Source organism: Schistocerca serialis, chromosome 2, assembly GCF_023864345.2.
Source record: "Schistocerca serialis cubense isolate TAMUIC-IGC-003099 chromosome 2, iqSchSeri2.2, whole genome shotgun sequence".
In the NCBI taxonomy this organism is placed as follows: domain Eukaryota; kingdom Metazoa; phylum Arthropoda; class Insecta; order Orthoptera; family Acrididae; genus Schistocerca; species Schistocerca serialis.
In genome coordinates this window covers 762142434-762162901 of record NC_064639.1, presented here as the reverse complement: position 1 = coordinate 762162901, position 20468 = coordinate 762142434, and the positions used below count along the sequence as shown (strand labels likewise).

At 39.4% G+C, this 20468-nt stretch overlaps 1 protein-coding gene across 1 annotated transcript in view; it reads right to left on the bottom strand.

The window, feature by feature from the left end:
* The window catches only part of LOC126457976 (RNA demethylase ALKBH5-like), a 121625-nt gene that overhangs the window by 81772 nt on the left and 19385 nt on the right, over positions 1–20468 (bottom strand). The window contains exon 3 of the mRNA XM_050094738.1: positions 10893–11135. Coding sequence (XP_049950695.1) covers positions 10893–11135 — 243 coding nt within the window. The remainder of the gene's footprint in view (positions 1–10892; positions 11136–20468) is intronic.

Below are 20468 nucleotides of genomic sequence, written 5' to 3'. Positions count from 1 at the left end.
ACGACTTCCTCAAATCCTGCCCTGAAATGAGATCCATCCTTCATGAAATCCTCCCCACTCCACCAAGAGTGTCTTTCCGCCATCCACCTAACCTTCGTAACCTCTTAGTTCATCCCCATGAAATCCCCAAACCACCTTCCCTACCCTCTGGCTCCTACACTTGTAATCGCCCCCGGTGTAAAACCTGTCCCATGCACCCTCCCATCACCACCTACTCCAGTCCTGTAACCCGGAAGGTGTACACGATCAAAGGCAGAGCCACGTGTGAAAGCACCCAAGTGATCTACCAACTGACCTGCCTACACTGTGACGCATTCTATGTGGGAATGACCAGCAACAAACTGTCCATTCGCATGAATGGACACAGGCAGACAGTGTTTGTTGGTAATGAGAATCACCCTGTGGCTAAACATGCCTTGGTGCATGGCCAGCACATCTTGGCACAGTGTTACACTGTCTGGGTTATCTGGATACTTCCCACTAACACCAACCTGTCAGAACTCCGGAGATGGGAACTTGCCCTTCAGTGTATCCTCTCTTCTCGTTACCCATCAGGCCTCAACCTCCGCTAATTTCAAGTTGCCACTGCTCATACCTCACCTGTCATTCAACAACACCTTTGCCTATGTACTTCCGCCTCGACTGACATCTCTGCCCAAACTCTTTGCCTTTACAAATGTCTGCTGGTGTGTCTGTATGTGTGGATGGATATGTGTGAGTATGCGAGTGTATACCTGTCCTTTTTTCCCCCTAAGGTAAGTCTTTCCGCTCCCGGGATTGGAATGACTCCTTACCCTCTCCCTTAAAACCCACATCCTATCGTCTTTCCCTCTCCTTCCCTCTTTCCTGATGAGGCAACAGTTTGTTGCGAAAGCTTGAATTTTGTGTGTATGTATGTGTATGTTTGTGTGTCTGTCGACCTGCCAGCACTTTCATTTGGTAAGACACATCATCTTTGTTTTTAGATATATTTTTCCTACGTGGAATGTGTGTGTGTGTGTGTGTGTGTGTGTGTGTGTGTGTGTGTGTGTGTGTGTGTGTGTGTGTGTGTGTCTATATACACACACACACACACACACACACACACACACACACACACACACACACACACACACTACAGCCTTCTATGTGTTGTTTCCACAGGGATCCCATAGATAATACTGGACTCACTGCCGTACACAAAGAGGTAGTAAAGCAGTCTTGAACCAAAACAGTTGTGTGTAGCTGTTATAGCATACTTGTTTGTGCAACAGTGTCATTTGACGTAGGATTCAACAGAAATATATATATATATATATGTTTCTGTGTGTATTGCCATGTGCAAGAACCAACTAAACCTTCATGCTACTGATCATATATTCTTGAAACAGGTCAGTCAAAAATGTAGTGTGACTTAATTCCAAGAACGATACAAAAATCAAGTATTCGCATATGAATCTTCTGGAATTGCAAGCAATTCGAAAGTACAGGAGGAATCTGGTTTGGGAAAATGCAGAGTGTATTTCTAATGGCAAAACAACAAATGTGTGATACTGGGCAAACAGGAGGGGGTGAGGGTAGGTACATGAATCACATATACTAACTTTTGCAAGTGTAGTCTCAGAAAATCATAAATTCTAGAGGGCAGAGAACTGCAGCCAAAATTCCACATGGTGAGTAAAACCTTTCACACTGGCTGTTAAAATACTGTTATTAAAAAGTCACTACCAGTTCTGAGTGAGTAGACATACATCTTCAGGTGATTGTTTTTTAAACAGTCATGGCACAGCAAAGCGATTGCTTAGAGCCAAGACTAATTATTCATCATCAATATGAAACCAATAGCACACACTGATTACACTAGTGAACAGCCACTTTGCATCTGGGATGTGATACATCAACTAGTATGTATTTTGGTGTGTAGAATCCGAATATACCTTTCAAAATGTTCTAGCAGGTACCATTTTTGAGCTTGTAAAAGTTTTTTATTTTTCATATTCAGTATTTCACTTTTTGCTGTTCTTCTGTTTTGATGTTTAACTGTTTGTTTTTGATTTGCAGAGGAGAGCTAGATCTACAAATTGTCAGTAAATGGTTGGTGTGGTAATCCAGTGGTGCAAAAGAGATCCTCAGGGAGTGTTTCCTGTGAAAGATGGTGCAAACTTTTTGTGTTTAAAACTTACACCAAGAAAAATGGCAACTAGTAAACCTTGCTGTCTAAACCACCTTCACAACTCTTGTTATGCGTGTGGGAAATTCACTCCAAAAGCCCAAAGAAAACCAATCACTGATTTGGTTAAGAAGACAAATATGTCGTATTTTGATTGTCCTGTTGGTGATCAAGATAAAAATTTTACACCTCATATTGCCTGCATAACCTGTACTACAACCTTAACTGAGTGGTTGAAAGGAAAATGCCGAGCAATGTCATTCGCTGTTCCGATGGTGTGGTGTGAGCCTAAAGACCATTATTCACACTGTTACATCTGTGTTACAAATATTTCGGGACATTCAAGCAAAACTAGACATAAAATATAGTATCCAAATGTATCTTAAGTGCATTTGCCTGTGCTCCATGATGAGGGGTTGCCTGTTTCTATCTGTAACTTTAAAGTCACAGAATCAGACACCTTATCAAGTGAATCAGAAAGTATTGAACATCTAGAAGAATACTGCCCTCAATATCATGACACTTCGCCTCTGCTCTTTAATCGAAAGGAACTGAATGATTTGGTTCACAATCTACAACTTTCGAAACAGTAAACTGAACTCTTGGGGTCGAGACTGCAACAACAGAACTTTCTAGCTCCATGGACAAAAATTTCCTGTTTTAGATCAAGACGTGCTTCCTTCGCTCAATATTTCGATATGAAGAATTCAATGTGTGTATTTAAAGATGTCAAGGGTCTGATGATGCAGCTAGGAGTACAACATAATCTACAGGAGTGGCGACTATTTATTGACTGCAGTAAAACCAGCTTGAAACCAGTACTACTGCATAATGGCAATGCATTTCCATCAGTACCTTTGGCTTACACAGTAGATATGAAAGAAACTTCTGAAATCATGGCTTTCCTGCTAGAGGTACTCAAGTATAAGGATCATGAATGGCAGCTTTGCTGCTACTTAAAAGTTGTTGCAATCCTTACAGGTTTACAGGCTGGATTCACGAAATATTGCTGCTTTTTGTGCCTTTGAGACAGCTGTGACACCAAGAACCACTCTTCAGTCAAGGAATGGCGTATAAGGAAGTCATATGTTCCCGGAAACGTAAATGTGAACAATACTCCATTGGTTGAGCTCGATAAAATCATTCTGCCTCCCCTTCATATCAAGTTGGGCCTTATCAAGAACTTTGTGAAAGCTCTGGATAAAGAAGGTGAGGCCTTCAATCGCTTAAAAGAAAAGTTTCCCAAATTAAGTGAGGCAAAGCTGAAATTGGGTATATTTGTCCAACCACAAGCAAGAAAATTGCTGAAAGAGCCAACCTTTGATACCAAACTCACAGATATCCAATTAGCTGCTTGGTCTTCTTTTAAAGCAATTGTGAAGGGCTTTATGGGTAACAGAAAAGACAAAAAGTATGTTACCATGGTGAATGATCTGTTGGACAACTATAAGAACATGTCGTGTAGAATGTATCTTAAAATTCACTTTCTGCATTCTCACCTTGATTTCTTCCAGGAAAATTTGGGAACCGTAAGCGATGAGCATGGTGAATGTTTTCACTAAGACATTCTTACCATGAACACTGTTACCAAGGCCATTGGAACCCTTGGATGAAGGGTGACTACTGCCGGGGTCTTGTTAAGGAGAGTGATGAAACGGCAAACAAAAGAAGAGCTCTGTCGTAGCATTTTTCAAAAGCCAAAGGTGAAAATATCTTCTGAACTAATTTGGATCTTTTATTGACATCATGCTCATATGTACGTACAAAATAGTATTGATTTCAAACGTTCTGAATGCATATTTTTGTTTGACTCAATTGTGTCAATTTTTGCTATTACCACTTTTATTCTGCTGTTTATCTAGGAAATGTGACGTCATAGAGAAAAACTGATTTTACCAGTGTATTCAGCACCCCAAAATTAAGAACATCCATCCATTTACAAACCAGATGCAGAAAAAAGTTTAAATTAAAGGACTCTAAATGAGGGCAGATTGCTATGGCCTGACACCTGAGAACTAGCACCTTGGAAATGGTGAATATGGTGGGCTGTTTGTGTGCTACTCTTGTGAGCATTTATGGAATGTGCGTGAAGATGCTGAAATCGTAAGTTGGATGTATACACATCATAACAGAACACAAAACCAATCTGTAAAGCAGGATAGGTGGTGATCTGCGGCAGATCTGATGACAGGGTACATTGCTAGTGTGGACACAAGTGTTTCGGAGAACACTGATCAGTGCACATTGCTGAATAAGTGGCTCTGCAGCTGATGACCCGTAAGTGTACTATGCTGACCCAACGGTACCATCAATTACGAATGCAGTACGCACGAGACCATAGAGATTGGACCACGATTCAATGGGAAAGTGTCACTTCTTGGATGAACCGTATCTTGTTACACCAGGTCGATGATCATGTCTGAATATATCATAATCCAGGTAAACAGCTGGTCAAAAAATGCACCACACTATCGATGGAGGTAGATGGTGCAGTATTACCTTAAGGGGGACATTCACCTGGGCTTCCATGGGCCCTGTGGTAGTAGACACCATGCCAGCTGTGGACTACATCAACACTACTGCAAGCTACCTGCACTCCTTCATACTTGATGTCTTCCCCAATGGCGATGGCATCTTCCTGCTGGATAAATGTCTGTGTCAACAATGCCAGGAGATGGAGTGCAAACAGCAATTTTAAACACACCTTCTGGTGCAACTGGTTATGATAAAATGCTTGGATGATGTTGACTGTGGAGAAAACTATCTTGCCAGCGATGTGCATTGCAAAGTGTTCGATAAGTGGCAATCGTATATCATTTTCATGTTAAGCTGATGGTAATCACCCAAGGGCACTACACATTGCTGTTCTTCGAGTTAGCATGGAATGGTGATGCTCAGCTACTTATCTGAAGGGCAACAGATCCTTTCTGACAATATGAAGGAACTCTCTTTGGGAGCAACATGGCATGGCATAGGTGTCCACAATAGAAAACTGTTTTAGAGTCAAGTTGGCATTGATGGTGAAGATCTGGGGAGGACATAAGAGATAAGAAATCCATTGCAGCAATTGGTATAGCATGTCAGTGACTAAAAACCTCCATACAAACTCACATCTAAGACTGAAGAAGAGATGCAAGGTGACATGGCCACAGGTACTCATGAAAGATCCATCGCAGCATACAGATGAATTCTACCAGTGTCCTACCCAGGAATAAAAGAGGGGTAGACTGGGGCATTGCCACCTACCACTGAGGAACTGTGGCTGGTGCATTTTTTTGGTGAACAGTCAACAGCAGTCCAATTTGACCCCCTACGTATCACTCCCATAGGGATTGTGAGGACAACTTTAACTACAGCATGGGAAGGGAATGGGAAGGAACCTTAATAGCTGGTAGCTGGGAAGTGCCCTTTGTCATGTACTTCACAGTGGTTTGCAGAGTATGGATGTAGATGTAGATATCAGCTACAAACTGGATGATTCCTTTACTCTTTTTTCTTATAAATGAACACATGGACCAGAGCCCAATCACATACAAAATGACCAGAGTGGTCCTACTAAAAGCACTATAGTAACTTCACATTTTCACTTTGGTTACCTCTCCTGCATTCAGTGATAATAGCACATTTAGAAGTTTGTGACTCACAGAATTACTATACTGTTTTCTTGTCAATTATTACAGTTTTTAGCTCTATGCATTATGTCTAATCTGCCAATGATCTTTACTATAAATAATTTATCTTCAATGTTAAACATAGCACAGTGGAATAACTCCATCTGCTATATACTACTCCTCAGATATTTTTTCCTTATCTCTGTTATACTTTTGACAACTACATCATATTTAGTGACTTAAAATACCAAATTTCTTCTCTAAGCTATATTTCATTCCAATTCATTATACATGGTTTCTTTGAGCAATATTGATTACAATGGTATATTTGGTTCATCAAAAATATTTTCTTTTAAGCGAAATCTGTAATTTCATGTTCAAAAACCATGTGTTCATAAAAATGTTGTAGGATAATAATTATTTGTTTCCAAAGTGGCATACCTGATTTGAAAACCCTAATATCCTTTTTCAAGTAAACATTTTACTTTTTCTTATAATCATGAACTAAAGTTTTTTGTAACTGAACTTTCTACCCTCCAGACCTTAAAGCATGTTTAATTCCAAGAAGCAACGTCATGATTTTGTTTCCTCAATTTTCGGACCTTATACCTTTGATTATCAGAATAAAGTGTTAATTGAGAAATTAAGCATATTAGTTAAACTATGAACCTATGAAGTTGGCAAATCTCTGCAGATGTATTAACAAAACAGTGCATGTAACTTTTTTAAATTTCACAGTTGTCTAACACATAATTAAACAAAATACCTACATGGTTCACTATGATTCCATCGCTACTAATTTTGGCCTCTATCACCTGAAAGTAAAATGTGTTCATAGATTTCACAGATAACTCACACATACTCATCCATATAGAGGGTGAGGCAGCTAAGTCATAACACCCCTTGTATTTCCCCAACCGTATTAGATACAAAGATGCCATTTGGACAGTGAATTGCAGGGACAGGGGCTACTTGAATACATCACATTTCATGTTTGTGCTATTTTTTATTAGAGATATGAGGCCATCTTTGGTTTTTTTTAAATGGAATCCTATGTTAAATTTTAGCGTAACATGATGGGCTTAAAAAGACAGTTTCAAATATGTGTATATCATAATATTTAGGCGAATAGTTTTTGAGACACAGATATGTTCTCATATCGTGTTCGCTCTTCGAAGCGATGTTGTCCAATGCGACCTTTCCTGTTGACCACTCAGGAACTTAACAGAGAAGGCTTTGTTTTTCTGCTTCTCGATAACGTTTCACGGTGACGCACGAGGCAGCTGGAGAGAAGGGTATAAATGTGCTGCTGGGGTAATGAGACATTGCATTTCCATCACAGTTTCTTGGATCAGAAATGTACACCAACGAAGAAAAGTTAGATATGCTTCTAGTGTACAGTGAAAGCAGAAGAAATATTGTTAGAACAATAAAGCGATATGGAGGGGTACATCCTGATCGTGAGCGTCCTACGTGCCAGCTTCTTGCACATATTTGCAAGAAACTACTTGAATCAGGATCATGGAATGCTATACAGAGGACAAGGCAGAAAATTGCAACTGGCTAGGTACCTGAAGAGGTCGTTCTAGCGTTGCACATAACAACCCTATGGTTTCATCACAACATATCACCTCAGAATGTGGTGTAAGTCAGAGAAGTGTTCTACACATATTGCACCGGAATAGATTTCACCCGCCTCACCTCTCATTACATCAAGCACTCTCCGGTGTGGATTTTGAATGGCACCAGGAATTTTGTTGGTTTGCTCTGCAGCGCCTACAAGATGATCCAATGTTTTTTCAACGAGTGCTTTTTACTGATTAAGTGGCTTTCATAAACCATGGTAATGTGAATTTGCATAATATGCATTACTGGCCATTAGAGAAACCTCATTGGCTCCGACAGGTACAGCATCAGCAACCATGGAGTGTTAACGTGTGGTGCAGCACCGTCAGAAATGTCATTGGGGGGCCGTACATCATTCCGGGTATACTAAATGGCAATAACTATGCACAGTTCCTGCGAAACTGTTCTACTCATTTTGTTGGAAGAGGTACCACTAACTACAGGTCAGTGAATGTGGTTCCAACATGATGGCTGCACTCCTCACTCTTCCCGTGTGGCTACAAAGCTGTTGAATAAAAAGTTCCTGGATTGTTGCATAGGAAAATGTGATGAAGTGAAGTGGCCAGCCCAGTCTCCTGATTTGACTCTTCTTGATCTTTTTCTGTGGGGCGCAATCAAATGAAGTGTATGCTCAAATACCAACTACGCCAGACGATACGAAGTAATGTATCATTGAAGCATGCGCTGATATTTCACGTGACACGTTCGCAGCCATTCACAAATCATTCGAACGGTAACTACAAATGTGCATTGCAGTAGAGGGGAAGCATTTTGAGCACATGCTTCAGTAAAGTTTTGTATTATGTTCAGTATGTATTTTGCACCTTTCTGTCTATTTGCTTTGTATTGTGATCAATAGTAAATATTTTCAAATAAAAAACAAATACGCACGAAATAACTGAAGGATAAACACGATACGAGAACATATCTGTGTCTCAAAAACTATTCGCCTAAATATTATGAAGTACACATATTTGAAACTGTCTTTTTAAACCCATCATGTTATGCTAAAATTTAACACGGGGTTCCATTAAAAAAAACAAAGTTGGCCTAATATCTCTCTAACAAAAAATAGCACAAACATGAAATGTGACGTATTCAAGTAGCCCCTGTCCCTGCAATTCACTGTCCAAACGGCATCTTTGTATCTATTATGGTTGGGGAGGTACAAGGGGTGTTATGACTTAGCTGCCTCACCCTGTATAGAAGCACCCGATAACAGCTCTAGCATTTCTTACCTAGCCCCACACACGTGAATAACTATGCGTGAAGGTTATCATCATACAGTTACTAGAAGTCAAAAATGTATAATTAATTTCTGTAGTAACCAGTGTTCTTTGTTCATACTCATGAAGTTCAATACACTTATGAACTATGTCAACCAGACTGTGTTTGGTATTATGTTATTATTACATCAATGTTAAATATTTTTATGACTCGCTATGAAAATTATTAATGCTTGAATCTTCTTTTAAACTGTGATCTGTGAAAATCTGATGTGTGTAAAGATATACTAACTGAGGCTGTTACAGGGAGGCTCCTTAAGTATGCTGACACTGTTAGAGCTCACCAACTGTAGCAGACAACCTGTGTTGCGTACACTACATGCAAAATTAATTTAAAAAAGGAGAGAGAGAGCATTGTGATACATTCTGGAAGGAATAATTACACAAATAATTCAAGTTACTTAGTGATGTTGCATTTGTTACTGAACGGTCAGGTTACAAATCCAATCCATTTCAGAGGGGAAGATGTCTATATTTCAGTGCCACCTAGGACCTGTACCCATCAACCAGGTTACTTAATTCGCAAGTGGTTCCGGAAGCTCATCTTTTCCTTATACGCATTCAAATATAATCTGCTGCAATTAACACTTTTTTTGTCTGCTATTTGTCTAATACTACATACATAAAACATTGTGGCTGAAATGTATTATTTCCCCTCAGTCAACTCAACCTTCTAATGGCAACTGCCATGAACTTCATATTCACTACTAGGTTCAATGCACTCCACACTTGCATTCTGCAATATGAGGACAAAGTTATCTAATGTCATCAAGAAATTCCTATTTTCAAAGTATCAGGACACACACTACTATACTTCCAATGAAATCCAACAGGCCATGAAAGTTGCTGATTCTGTTTAGAAGATAACATATGTTACATAATAGAACGTGAACATTACTTACATGAAACTATTCCCATCTCCAATAACATAACCACATGTAACATCCAGTTTTTTAAATACTGCTTCACACAGTAAAAAAAAATCTGGATGTAATTGTGCATATTTTTACTTTCAACTGCCTTAATATCTTTAACCCTCTGTCAGTTCCATCAAAAAAGCGAAGCTAAAATTTTTCGGTTGGCTCCCCTGCGGCAGGTGGCGCCCTCCTGCCTCAGAGAGGTTTTCTTTACCTCCCACCGCAGTTGTATCTATGTTGTCACAGGGAACGGAGCCAGAGTAGTGGCCAAAAAAGCACACTGCGACCAAAGACTTCACACTTTCCAACATTCATATTTTGAATTGCTTTTGTTGCATTCATCTTTATTGGTTATATTTCATCAGTTTGTGAGACTATTTTGTCAGATTTATGGAAAACGAGGGTGTTTTCATATGTGTGTAATTTGCAACAGAACTTGTTATGGTGAAACTAATTTACCTCATTTGTCCTTTCTTCCAGGTTTTTTGATAATGTGGTGAAGAGGACATTTGATTTGAGCAATGAGACAGATATCAAGGTGCTAGTACGACTTTTGACAGTTGGTGATGAGGATCCAGTGCTAACAGAAGATTTAGGTGAAGAAAATGATATTGCATCAGAAGATTGGGTTGAAGGGGATAAAATAATATCACTACCAAACAAGAGTATACCGATGACGAACAGGCTTGTGATACTGAAGAAGATCCACAATTCACAACTGGAAATGATGAAAGACCAAATGGACCTGGAAGCCCCCAAATAAGGGTAACCACAGACGATCTGAAAATATTATCGTTCACCTTTCAGGGGTCATAGGAGCAGCTAGATTGGCCAAAGCCCCAGTTGAGTGTTGGCTCACTTTTTCACAGATACTATGCTTGCAATGATGGTGAAATACACCCAATCAACATATGGACAGAATCAAGGGGAATCTATTGTATGCTTTTTTGACACATTACAACAAAGTTACAAAAAGGCTGTGACCAACAGAGGGTTAATCACCGCACACTGAGTATATTATGCGGTTACATGAGTGCACTTTCTAGAAAAATTATGCAGAGCTTTAAGTTACACAGCAAATTCTGCCTTAGAAGACACACACACACACACACACACACACACACACACACACACAAAATATCAATGCAAATATTTTAATCCACACAGCAGATTAAACAAATACTTTAATTCCACCAAAAAGATATATTTTAGTTTAAATGTAACATGAGAAATTATGCATCAAAATCCTTCCAACAAACAGTCAACTCTTGACTAGAGGTAACTGATACATTGTAATACTAACCTATCAAATATGTGTATAGGATCAATATGAGAAACTATGCAGCCTCCAGGTTGATAATCATTAATGACTGCCGAATTGATGAAGCCATCAGGTACAATTCCTGCTTTTACAAGTGGTTCAATGACCATATTATGAACCCAATCAGGAATGGGATCAACTTCTCCTTGGGGGTACAAGCGTTCCATACCTGGTCCTCGTTTTGAGAGCTGAGATCCATACGTGTAGCCTTCCCCAAAAAAGTACCTATAAAATTTAAGTAATAAATTTAAAAATTACACAGTAACAAATTTTGATAGCTCTTTTAAGTGGAATGTCAATACCTTATACTGATAATGTTAGATTCAATATATTTATATCCCATTTTTTCATAAACTAGCCATGGTAATATAACAAAACTTTACCAGAATATAGACTCATACCTTATACATTCATTTATCTACATCAAGTATGTAACTTTGTTCAGAATAAAGAGAAAACTTTTTTAATGAAGATCTTAAAAATTAATGTAGTTTTTTAAAAAAATTATTTTTATGATCAAACTACGAGTACTATCTCTACCACTGTAGGCCCAAATATCCTTAGTACTGCTGTTAATAAGAGGTAAAAATGTCAGAGTTTTAGTTTAGGGAGTTTCTGAGATAATGGGAAACTTCTGAGGAAAAAAGTAGTTTTTCAGAAAGTCCACTTGACAGTTAACATAAAGGAAAACTGGCTATTGAATGAAGAAACAGCCTAAAACTCTAGCTCTGTAATCTTTATCTTCTTGAGGATGTACCAGAACTCTTTCTCAATCTGAGGGACCTTGCTGCTTCTGTTGTATTTTTGACCATAATTTCTGCCTTTTAGACTAACTGTTTATCCCATTCTTGAAGGATTTTTTCTGTATTATGGCCTAATTTAATTTAAAATTGTTTTAGAACTTTTATTCTGCCTGCATTTCCATCACTGAAGGTCACCACAGCATCGCTGTAGCCAATCTTCAGTGTTTTCAGGAATACAAGTATGTTTTTGGGCACCCTGGTCCATACAACATTGTTGAAAAGCTCACTTACATTTTGACTTTTTCCTGCGAGACATATCTTCAGAAGGTCTGGGTGTGCTAGATCTATACACACTGGCTTAATTACTAACCAAACTACTTCAATGATGGTGATTCTAGGGGTATATTCTCAGTCTTGCATTATTTACACCAGACAATTTAACCCAAGTTGTGTAGTGGCTTATCACAACTCTATGTCTTTTAGAAAAATGTCGTCCATACTGCTTTTCTCATTCCTTCCAAGTTGTTTGTACTCTTGGCCATAGCAGTCTTTTAGCTGATTGATTGTTTTGTCAGTCGTATGTCCTCTTGTGATCTTCAAGCTTTTTGCTAGAAATTTCCATATTTTACAGAGTCAAGAATCCATTCATTTCTGCAGATGACACACACATTCTAACTTTTGTGGTATTAGGTCATCACAGGGCCTGCTGCCAATTACTGATATGAATTAACTGGAATCACCATCACCAATGAATGATTTTAACACAGTTAACCCCATGTTGTTCTTTAGAGTGCTGAAAGATCTTCACAGCTGAGGCACCTTTCATCCCTCCAATGGATCTCTCATATGTTTTCTGACAGTTGTGTTCATACATTTTTTTCTTTTCGTTATTAGTACCCACTTTTACACATTAGTGGCGATGTTCTGACAATACTTCAACATCAAGCACCTGCCCAATAATATTTGTGGCAGCTGCACAAGAAGTTTTAGACTGATGCTCCAGCAAATGCTAAGCAAATGTCGTCATTAGCATCATTTTCTTCAACTGCTTAGATTGCTGCCCAGTTCATTGATTCCTCTATAATTACTTTTACTGGTTTCCCTAAAGCATCTGTGTATCTTGAAACATTATTAGGGAGACATAATAGACAGATAAGAGCAAACAAAGTTTTTTTTTAGCACTGAGGCCTTAACCAATGCATCTCAGCCCTTAGAAATATCTGACATTCACCTCAGAAAGGTTACTATTCTTACATTTTTCAGATGTCCAGATTCTTTATTAATCTCTCACTTATACTTCCAAACTAAGAACTAAAATGTTTCTCTTGGAGACATTTTCAGAAATAATTATCTCTCCACCACACAAATTACAACATGGAGTTTGATTAATCATTGCTTTTAATACACTTGAACCTAATGTTAAACTGATATTCCTGGAGTGGTTTCACTGTACATTTCATTACTGTTCACAAGCTTCTTCCTTGAAATACTTGATGACAAAAAAACTTTGTTCAGTGTTGCTTGGACCAATCTCATTCTCTGGATGTAAACTTTCAAGAGGAGATTTTCTGTAGAATATACTTCCCTTATTTCTTCTCTTCTTAAATATACCCTTTGATGGAGTCACATTAGAGACGGAAACATCAATTCAATGAGCAACAAAAAAGTCCAAATATTCGCAATGAAAGATGTAATGCACCTTACAAAACAGGGACGATACCATGCAGTATACCACAAACAGGAAATGATGTCACAACAACCAATGTAGAAAACCTATGCAGCAGGATGTTTGCTATAAATCAACATAAATCACTGCCTCCTATGAGCAACTACTTCCTGAGATTTCTTGTCATAACCAAACAACTGTTCGTGGAAATTGTAGAAATTACTTGTGCTGTAAATTACTTCAAAATAAATTAAAAATACTTGTTGTACAAAATCAACAAAACATACTACAAATTAAAGAGAAAACTCCAAACAACAATTTTCCATAAAAACATAAAACTTGACATTTTTACCAACATTACTTTTGTACTCCCCTTAAGTGTTAAAACTAAAATACAGATTCAAAAGGGATTATATTTGCTCATCTTTGATGTTAGGGACAACATTTGTTGCCTCACACTTGACAATGGCAATCCCAAAACATGAAAGTCAACTTGCCACTCAAACATCCTGACCTCCTACACTACAGAGCTCCCAAAAAAGAGGAAGCGTGAACATTTTGGAGGTCATTTAATTATCTTGTGGGGTGGTGGGGGCATCTAAAGATTTCTAACTACATTCTTCACTTTTAACTATACTGTGAAAATAGTTTAACAATGAAAATAAATAAATAAATTTGTGAAAATAGTTTGCTGTTCAGTGAAACATGAACTGTAACAACTTTGTAGTTGCAGCCAACTACTACAGCTTTTCATAATTTTTAGCGAATAGCTTCAGTCATCAGTGACATACGCTCAAAATAGGTTAGTACAGCATTTGACCACTTTGTTGCCTCTTCTCTGGCCGATGTTCCACTGCTAGCTTATGGGAAACTTATGCCACGTTTCATCAATTGTGCTCACACACTAACTATGTTGAAGTTTACAGAAGCTTTGTACGAACCATTAGTAAAAGTGTAACCTATCGTATTCAGGGATCTAGCAAGTTACTCGGTTTCAGTCACACACAGTTTCTACTGAGAGTTATTGTATAAAGTCTGGAATGAATGAGTGAATTTTATGAAGTTGCAGATTGGTGTTGTTTCAAAGACAAAAATAATCCAAAATATCATAGCAATATGTATATGTAAAAGAGCAAAACTGTTGGTAATGAAGCTATAGATTCTAGGACACCAGGACTGTATCCTGTAACAGCTGTATGCTGATAAAACTACAAAGTGCCTTTGTATGCACAACAGAGAAAATACAATGAAACACTACTGCAATATAAATTTAATTCCACAAATACCGAAGACAGGCCTGTTTCAAAACATGATTATGTTTCGAAAAAGGACAGTTTATTTTGTTGCAAAGCCATCAATCTGATTAAATGATGTACACTTAACAACTGTTTGTCTGCAAACTTATGCTTAAAGGGCTGCACAGATACGAATGTCCACAGTAATAACCACTTAGCAGATAAAAGACTACTATGATGCTGATACTCACAGGTAACTGCAATAGTAATTACTACATGTTTAAAGTTAAGACATGTGTCAATATTGCAATTTTCGTCGCTCTGCATTGCGTGAAACTGATAAATGTGATTGCTTGAATTGGCACCATACGCCATGTGATGGGGTAGCTGGGAATTGACAGTCTACAGATGTGGATTACATCTCTGACCAATGACTGACTGCAGTTTACAATTTGTGAACTTACTACAACCTCAGGCAAAACTTTGTAGCACTTGATTCATCAGCTGAAAAAAGCAATTGTACATAGGAGTAAAGACTGCTGAAGAGAGTCGCGAATGAATCGCGTGAGGTACTCAGGTGCGAATAGCCAGAGTTATAATGTTGCGTACTGTGTGTGGGTAAAAGAGTAACCTCAAATCTGCGAGTATGCAAGTATGCTAGTATGCACAAGAGACTGCTTTTGCAGTCACAATACTGCGGGCCAAGCAACCGGTTGCAGACAAGCGTCTGGAAGGAACAGAGATGAGCGAAGTGCACAACTGCTTGGGAGATGCATCATGCAAGCCTTTATAAAAACCAGCAAAACCAGCATTGGCACTGCTGCATATTCTGATCCCACTTTGGCTCTGATGCACAACCTGTGTTAAGCCATGTACAGACTAGGCCAATGAACTGCAGTCAATGGATTCAGCTGAACGTTTATCGCCACTGCATTGGCATTTGGCCACTCATCCTCACCATAGGGGTTAGGGCTGAGGGATCTGGCCAAGCAGAATCACAGTTGGCTCTGATAACTTGCCAACATTGTTCTCATTTTGTTATTCTTATAAAGTAGTGTTTTAATTGCAATTTTACCGGCAGACATCATGAGGAAAGAAGAAGATTTAGAGTTATCACATGTGCAGGATTGATTTTACTGCAAGGAGACGATCATTAGGAAAAGAAGAGGAAGAAATGATGACAATGGATGACCTCTGTTTTAAAAAGAAGGGAACAGTGTGGTGGGACAAAATTGTTTGGCCTTAAAGCTGACTTGGAGTATATGAAATTTGATAATTTTTTCCAAATGAAATCTACATATTGTTACTGAATTACGTGTAAGCCTTAAATTTCCTAAGAAGACACTTCTTTTAGGAGAGCTGCAGAAAAATTAATGGTCATTTCCAGTTTTGTTTGTTTTTCTTTGTCATTCACACACAAAAAAAAGGATGCCAAAATGACCCACGTTTTTTCCACACCACTTACATTACTTTCTAACAGCTCACTTATCTCCCTCTAAGCATCTCATCTTTTCAGTTTTTTTTTTCACAGTTTGTAGGATCCCATAAACATTCTCATTCATGATAAAACTCCTATCAGCTTTAATGTTGTCTCTGTATTCCATTCCATACTCTAGTGTTTTTAAACAAAATAATACACACCTTTTTGAAAGACACAACAAGTCGCTACTAAGTCAACTGTTTGACTGTTTCCTTTTCATGAGTCATGATCGGCCATGTATTAATGAATAAATTGGAGCTTTTGAATCTACATCTACATGATTACTATGCTATTCACAATAAAGTGCCTGGCAGAGCGTTCAATGAACCACCTTCAAGCTCTCTATCTATAGTTCCATTCTCAAACGGCACGCGGGAGAAACAAGCACTTAAATTTTTCTGTGCGAGCCCTGATTTCTCTTATTTTATTGTGATGATCATTTCTCCCTATGTAGGTGGGTGCCAACAGAATGTTTTCGCAATCGGAGGAGAAAACTGGTGATTGAAATTTCATGAGAAGATCCTGTCGTTTTAATTATTGCCACTCCAATTCATGTATCATGTCTGTGGCACTATCTCCCCTATTTCGAGATAATACAAAATGAGCTGCCCTTCTTTGTACTCTTCCGATGTCATCCGTCAGTCCCACCTGCTGCGGATCCCACACCGCACAGCAATACTCCAGAATAGGGCAGACAAGCGTGGTGTAAGCATTCTGTTTAGTAGACCTGTTGCAACCTCTAAGTGTTCTGCCATTGAATCCTAGCCTTTGGTTTGCTCTACCCACAACATTATCTATGTGATCGTTCCAATTTAGGTTATTTGTAATTGTACTCCCTAAGTTCACATTTTTCTTTACTCAGGGTCAACTGCCACTTTTCGCACCATACAGATACCTTATCTAAATCATTTTGCAATTTGTATTGGTCATCTGATGACATCACAAGATGGTAAATGACAGCATCATCTGCAAACAATCTAACACAGCTGCTGAGATTGTCTCCTATGTTGTTAATATAGATCAGGAGCAACAGATGGCCTATAACACTTCCTTGTGGAATGCTGGATATTACTTCTGTTTTACTCTATGACTTTCCATCTGTTACTACGAACTGTAACCTTTCTGAAAGGAAATCAAAAATCCAGTCGCACAACTGAGGCGATATTCCATAGGCACGCAGTTTGGCTAGAAGACGCTTGTGAGGAACTGTGTCGAAAGCCTTCTGGAAATCTAAAAATATGGAATCAATTTGGCATCCGCTGTTGATTGCACTCGTTACTTCACGAGTATAAAGAGCTAGTTGTGTTTCGCAAGAACGATATTTTCTGAATCCGTGCTGACTATGTGTCAATAAATCGTACATCATAATGTTCGAACACAGAATATGTTCCAAAACCCTACTGCAAATTGACGTTAGTGATATGGGCCTGTAATTCGAAAGATTACTCCTACTTCCCTTTTTGGGTATTGGTGTGACTTGAGCGATTTTCCAGTCTTTAGGTACAGATCTTTCTGTAAGCGAATGGTTGTATATAATTGCTAAATATGGAGCTATTGTATCAGCATACTCAGAGGAATCTGACTGGTATACAATCTGGACCAGGAACCTTGCTTTTATTAAGTGATTTAAGCTGCTTTGCAACACCGAGGATACCTACTTCTATGTTTGCCATCCTGGCAGTTGTTCATCATTGGAATTCAGGAATATTTGCTTCATCTTCTTCGATGAACGCGTTTCGGAAAACCATGTTTAATAATTCTGCTTTTGCGGCACTGTCATCAGTGACTTCACCGTTGTTATCGCGCAGTGAAGGTATTGATTGAAATCTTGCCACTGGTGCACTTTATGTATGACCAGAATCTCTCTGGGTTTTCTGCCAAATTTCGAGACAGAGTTTCGTTATGGAAATTATTAAAAGCACCTCGCATTGAAGTACGCGCTGTATTTAGAACTTCCATAAAACTTTGCCAGTCTTGGGGATTTCGCGTTATTTTAAATTTGGCATGCTGTTTTCGGTGCTTCTGCTACAGCGATCTAACACATTGTGTACCATGGGGGTCAGTACCATCACTTATTAATTTAAGTGGTATATATCTCTGAACTGCTGTCGACACTATCTCTTTGAAATCATTCCACAAACTTTCTACGCTTAAATGATCAGATCGGAAGGAGTGAAGACTGTCTCTTAAAAAGGCACTAAGAGCATTTTTATCAGCTTTTTTTAAATAGATGAACTTTGCATTCCTTTTTGATGGTTGTGGGTGTTACAGCATTCAGCAACTGCCTTTTGGTCACTAATTCCTGTATTCATCATGATACTTACTATTCGTCCAGGACTATTTGTTACAGACGTCAAGTATGCTTTCTCAACCATTTACGCTTCATGTGGGCTCATGAACTAATTGTTCAAAATAATTTTCCGTGAAAGCATTCAGTACAATTTCAGATGACTTTTATGCCTGCCACCAACTTTAAACATATAATTTTTCCAGCATATTGAGGGTACATTGAAGTCACCACCGACTATAATTGTATGAGTGGGCTACATATTTGAAATGAGACTCAAGTTTTCTTTGAACTTTCAGCAACTGTATCTTCCAAGTTGGGGGGGGAGGGGGGGGGGGGTTGCTAAAACAATCCAATTAATAGTTTATTCTCACTGTCAAGTATAACCTCTACCCATACTACTACGCAGGAACTATCTACTTCAATTTCGCTACAAGGCAAACTACTTCTGACAGCAATAAATACTCCACCACCAACTGTATTTAATCTATCCTTTCTGAACACTGTTAGATTGTTTGACAAAATTTCGGCTGAACTTATTTCCGGCTTTAGGCAACTTCCTGTACCTATAACTATTTGAGCTTCAGCGCTTTCTATTAGTGCTTGGAGCTCTGGTTCTTTCCCAACACAGCTACGACAATTTACAACTACAATACCAATCGTTTCTGCAACTACCTTACTGTGTTTTACCTGTCCTCTTTTAGACAGACGCCGTTTCTGTGGTTCTCTGAGACCCTCTAACCTAAAAAACTGCCCAGTCCCTTCCACACAGCCCCCGCTACCTGTTTCACCGCTTCCTGTGTGTAGTGGACTCCTGACCCGATTCAGATCCTCCACTCGGCTCTGCACCGAAGGACCACAGTTGGTTCTATCGACGATGCTGCAGATGGTGAGCTCTGCCTTAACCTCACACGCAAGACTGGCAGTCTTCACCATTTCCACTAGCCGCCTGAAATCAGAGAGAATTTCCTCCGATCCAAAGCAACACACATCATTGGTACTGACATGAGCCACCACCTGTAGTTGGCTGCACGTTGCACTCTTCATGGCATCCAGAAGCACCCTTCCACATCCGGAATGACTCCTCACGGTATGCACACGGAGTGCACACTGGCTTCCTTCTCCTCCTCCTCCTCAGCAACCATGTTCCTAAGGGACCCTATCACGCGCGTAATGTTGGAGCTCCCAACTACCAGCAATCCCACCCTCTGAATGCCCAGACCTCGTGGGCCGAGAAGCTTCCGCTGGAACAGGGTGGACGACTGCATCCGGCTCATAGACATCGTCAGCCACAGATAATGCACAAAACTTGTTCGTCAAACAAACCAGGGAGGCCCTACTATGGGGCCCTTCGAAAGTTTTTCACTGCCTGCCAGACTTTGGAATCATCTCCCACTCCACCACGGGTGAGGAGTCAACCTCAGTGCAGGCAGTTCCCGGGGCAGCCACAGCAGTGGACTGATCAGGGAACACATGGGATGTGCTTGATGTTCCTTGCATCACTGCGTCCGACCCCCCCCCCCCCCCCCCCCCCGCTTCCCCACAGTGATGCTCCTTGGCAACAGCCTCAAACTGTGTGACGGAAGCCAATGCAGCCTGGAGTTGTGAGCGAAGGGTCACCAACTCAGCTCGCATCTGTGCACAGCAATCACAGTTCCTATCCATTACTGCACTCATTCCTGTTTGAAGCTTGTAAAAATATGTAACAAACAAATGGTGTACTCTGCTTATTAGCAGCACGAATTTGAAGTGCTCTCTCGCCAACAGTTCAAACGACACTGAGCTACACTATCCAAACGTAAGAATGTTTTTGTCAGACACCTTCCTGTCACATAAATTATTGTGCAAATCTCTTTAGGATCTATGACTAGAGCCTAAAAAATGTGTTATCCATTAGAAGTTGTGCACACAATAAATTCACTGGGCAGGTCTTATAGGAGTGCCCTGCCCATAATTAGTTTTCTGGGTTAGGGAAATTTTTGATGAAGTTGTGATTTCATGAAATTAGTTATAGCATGGATTTGATTATGCGGGAAGCAGGCTGACAAAGAGCGGGCAGTGTGAGGTCTTTCGATAGGTGGGAAGATCCATGAATGGCAAGGGTTTGACTACAAGGGAGGTAAGTAGGCAGACAGACATGAGAGCCA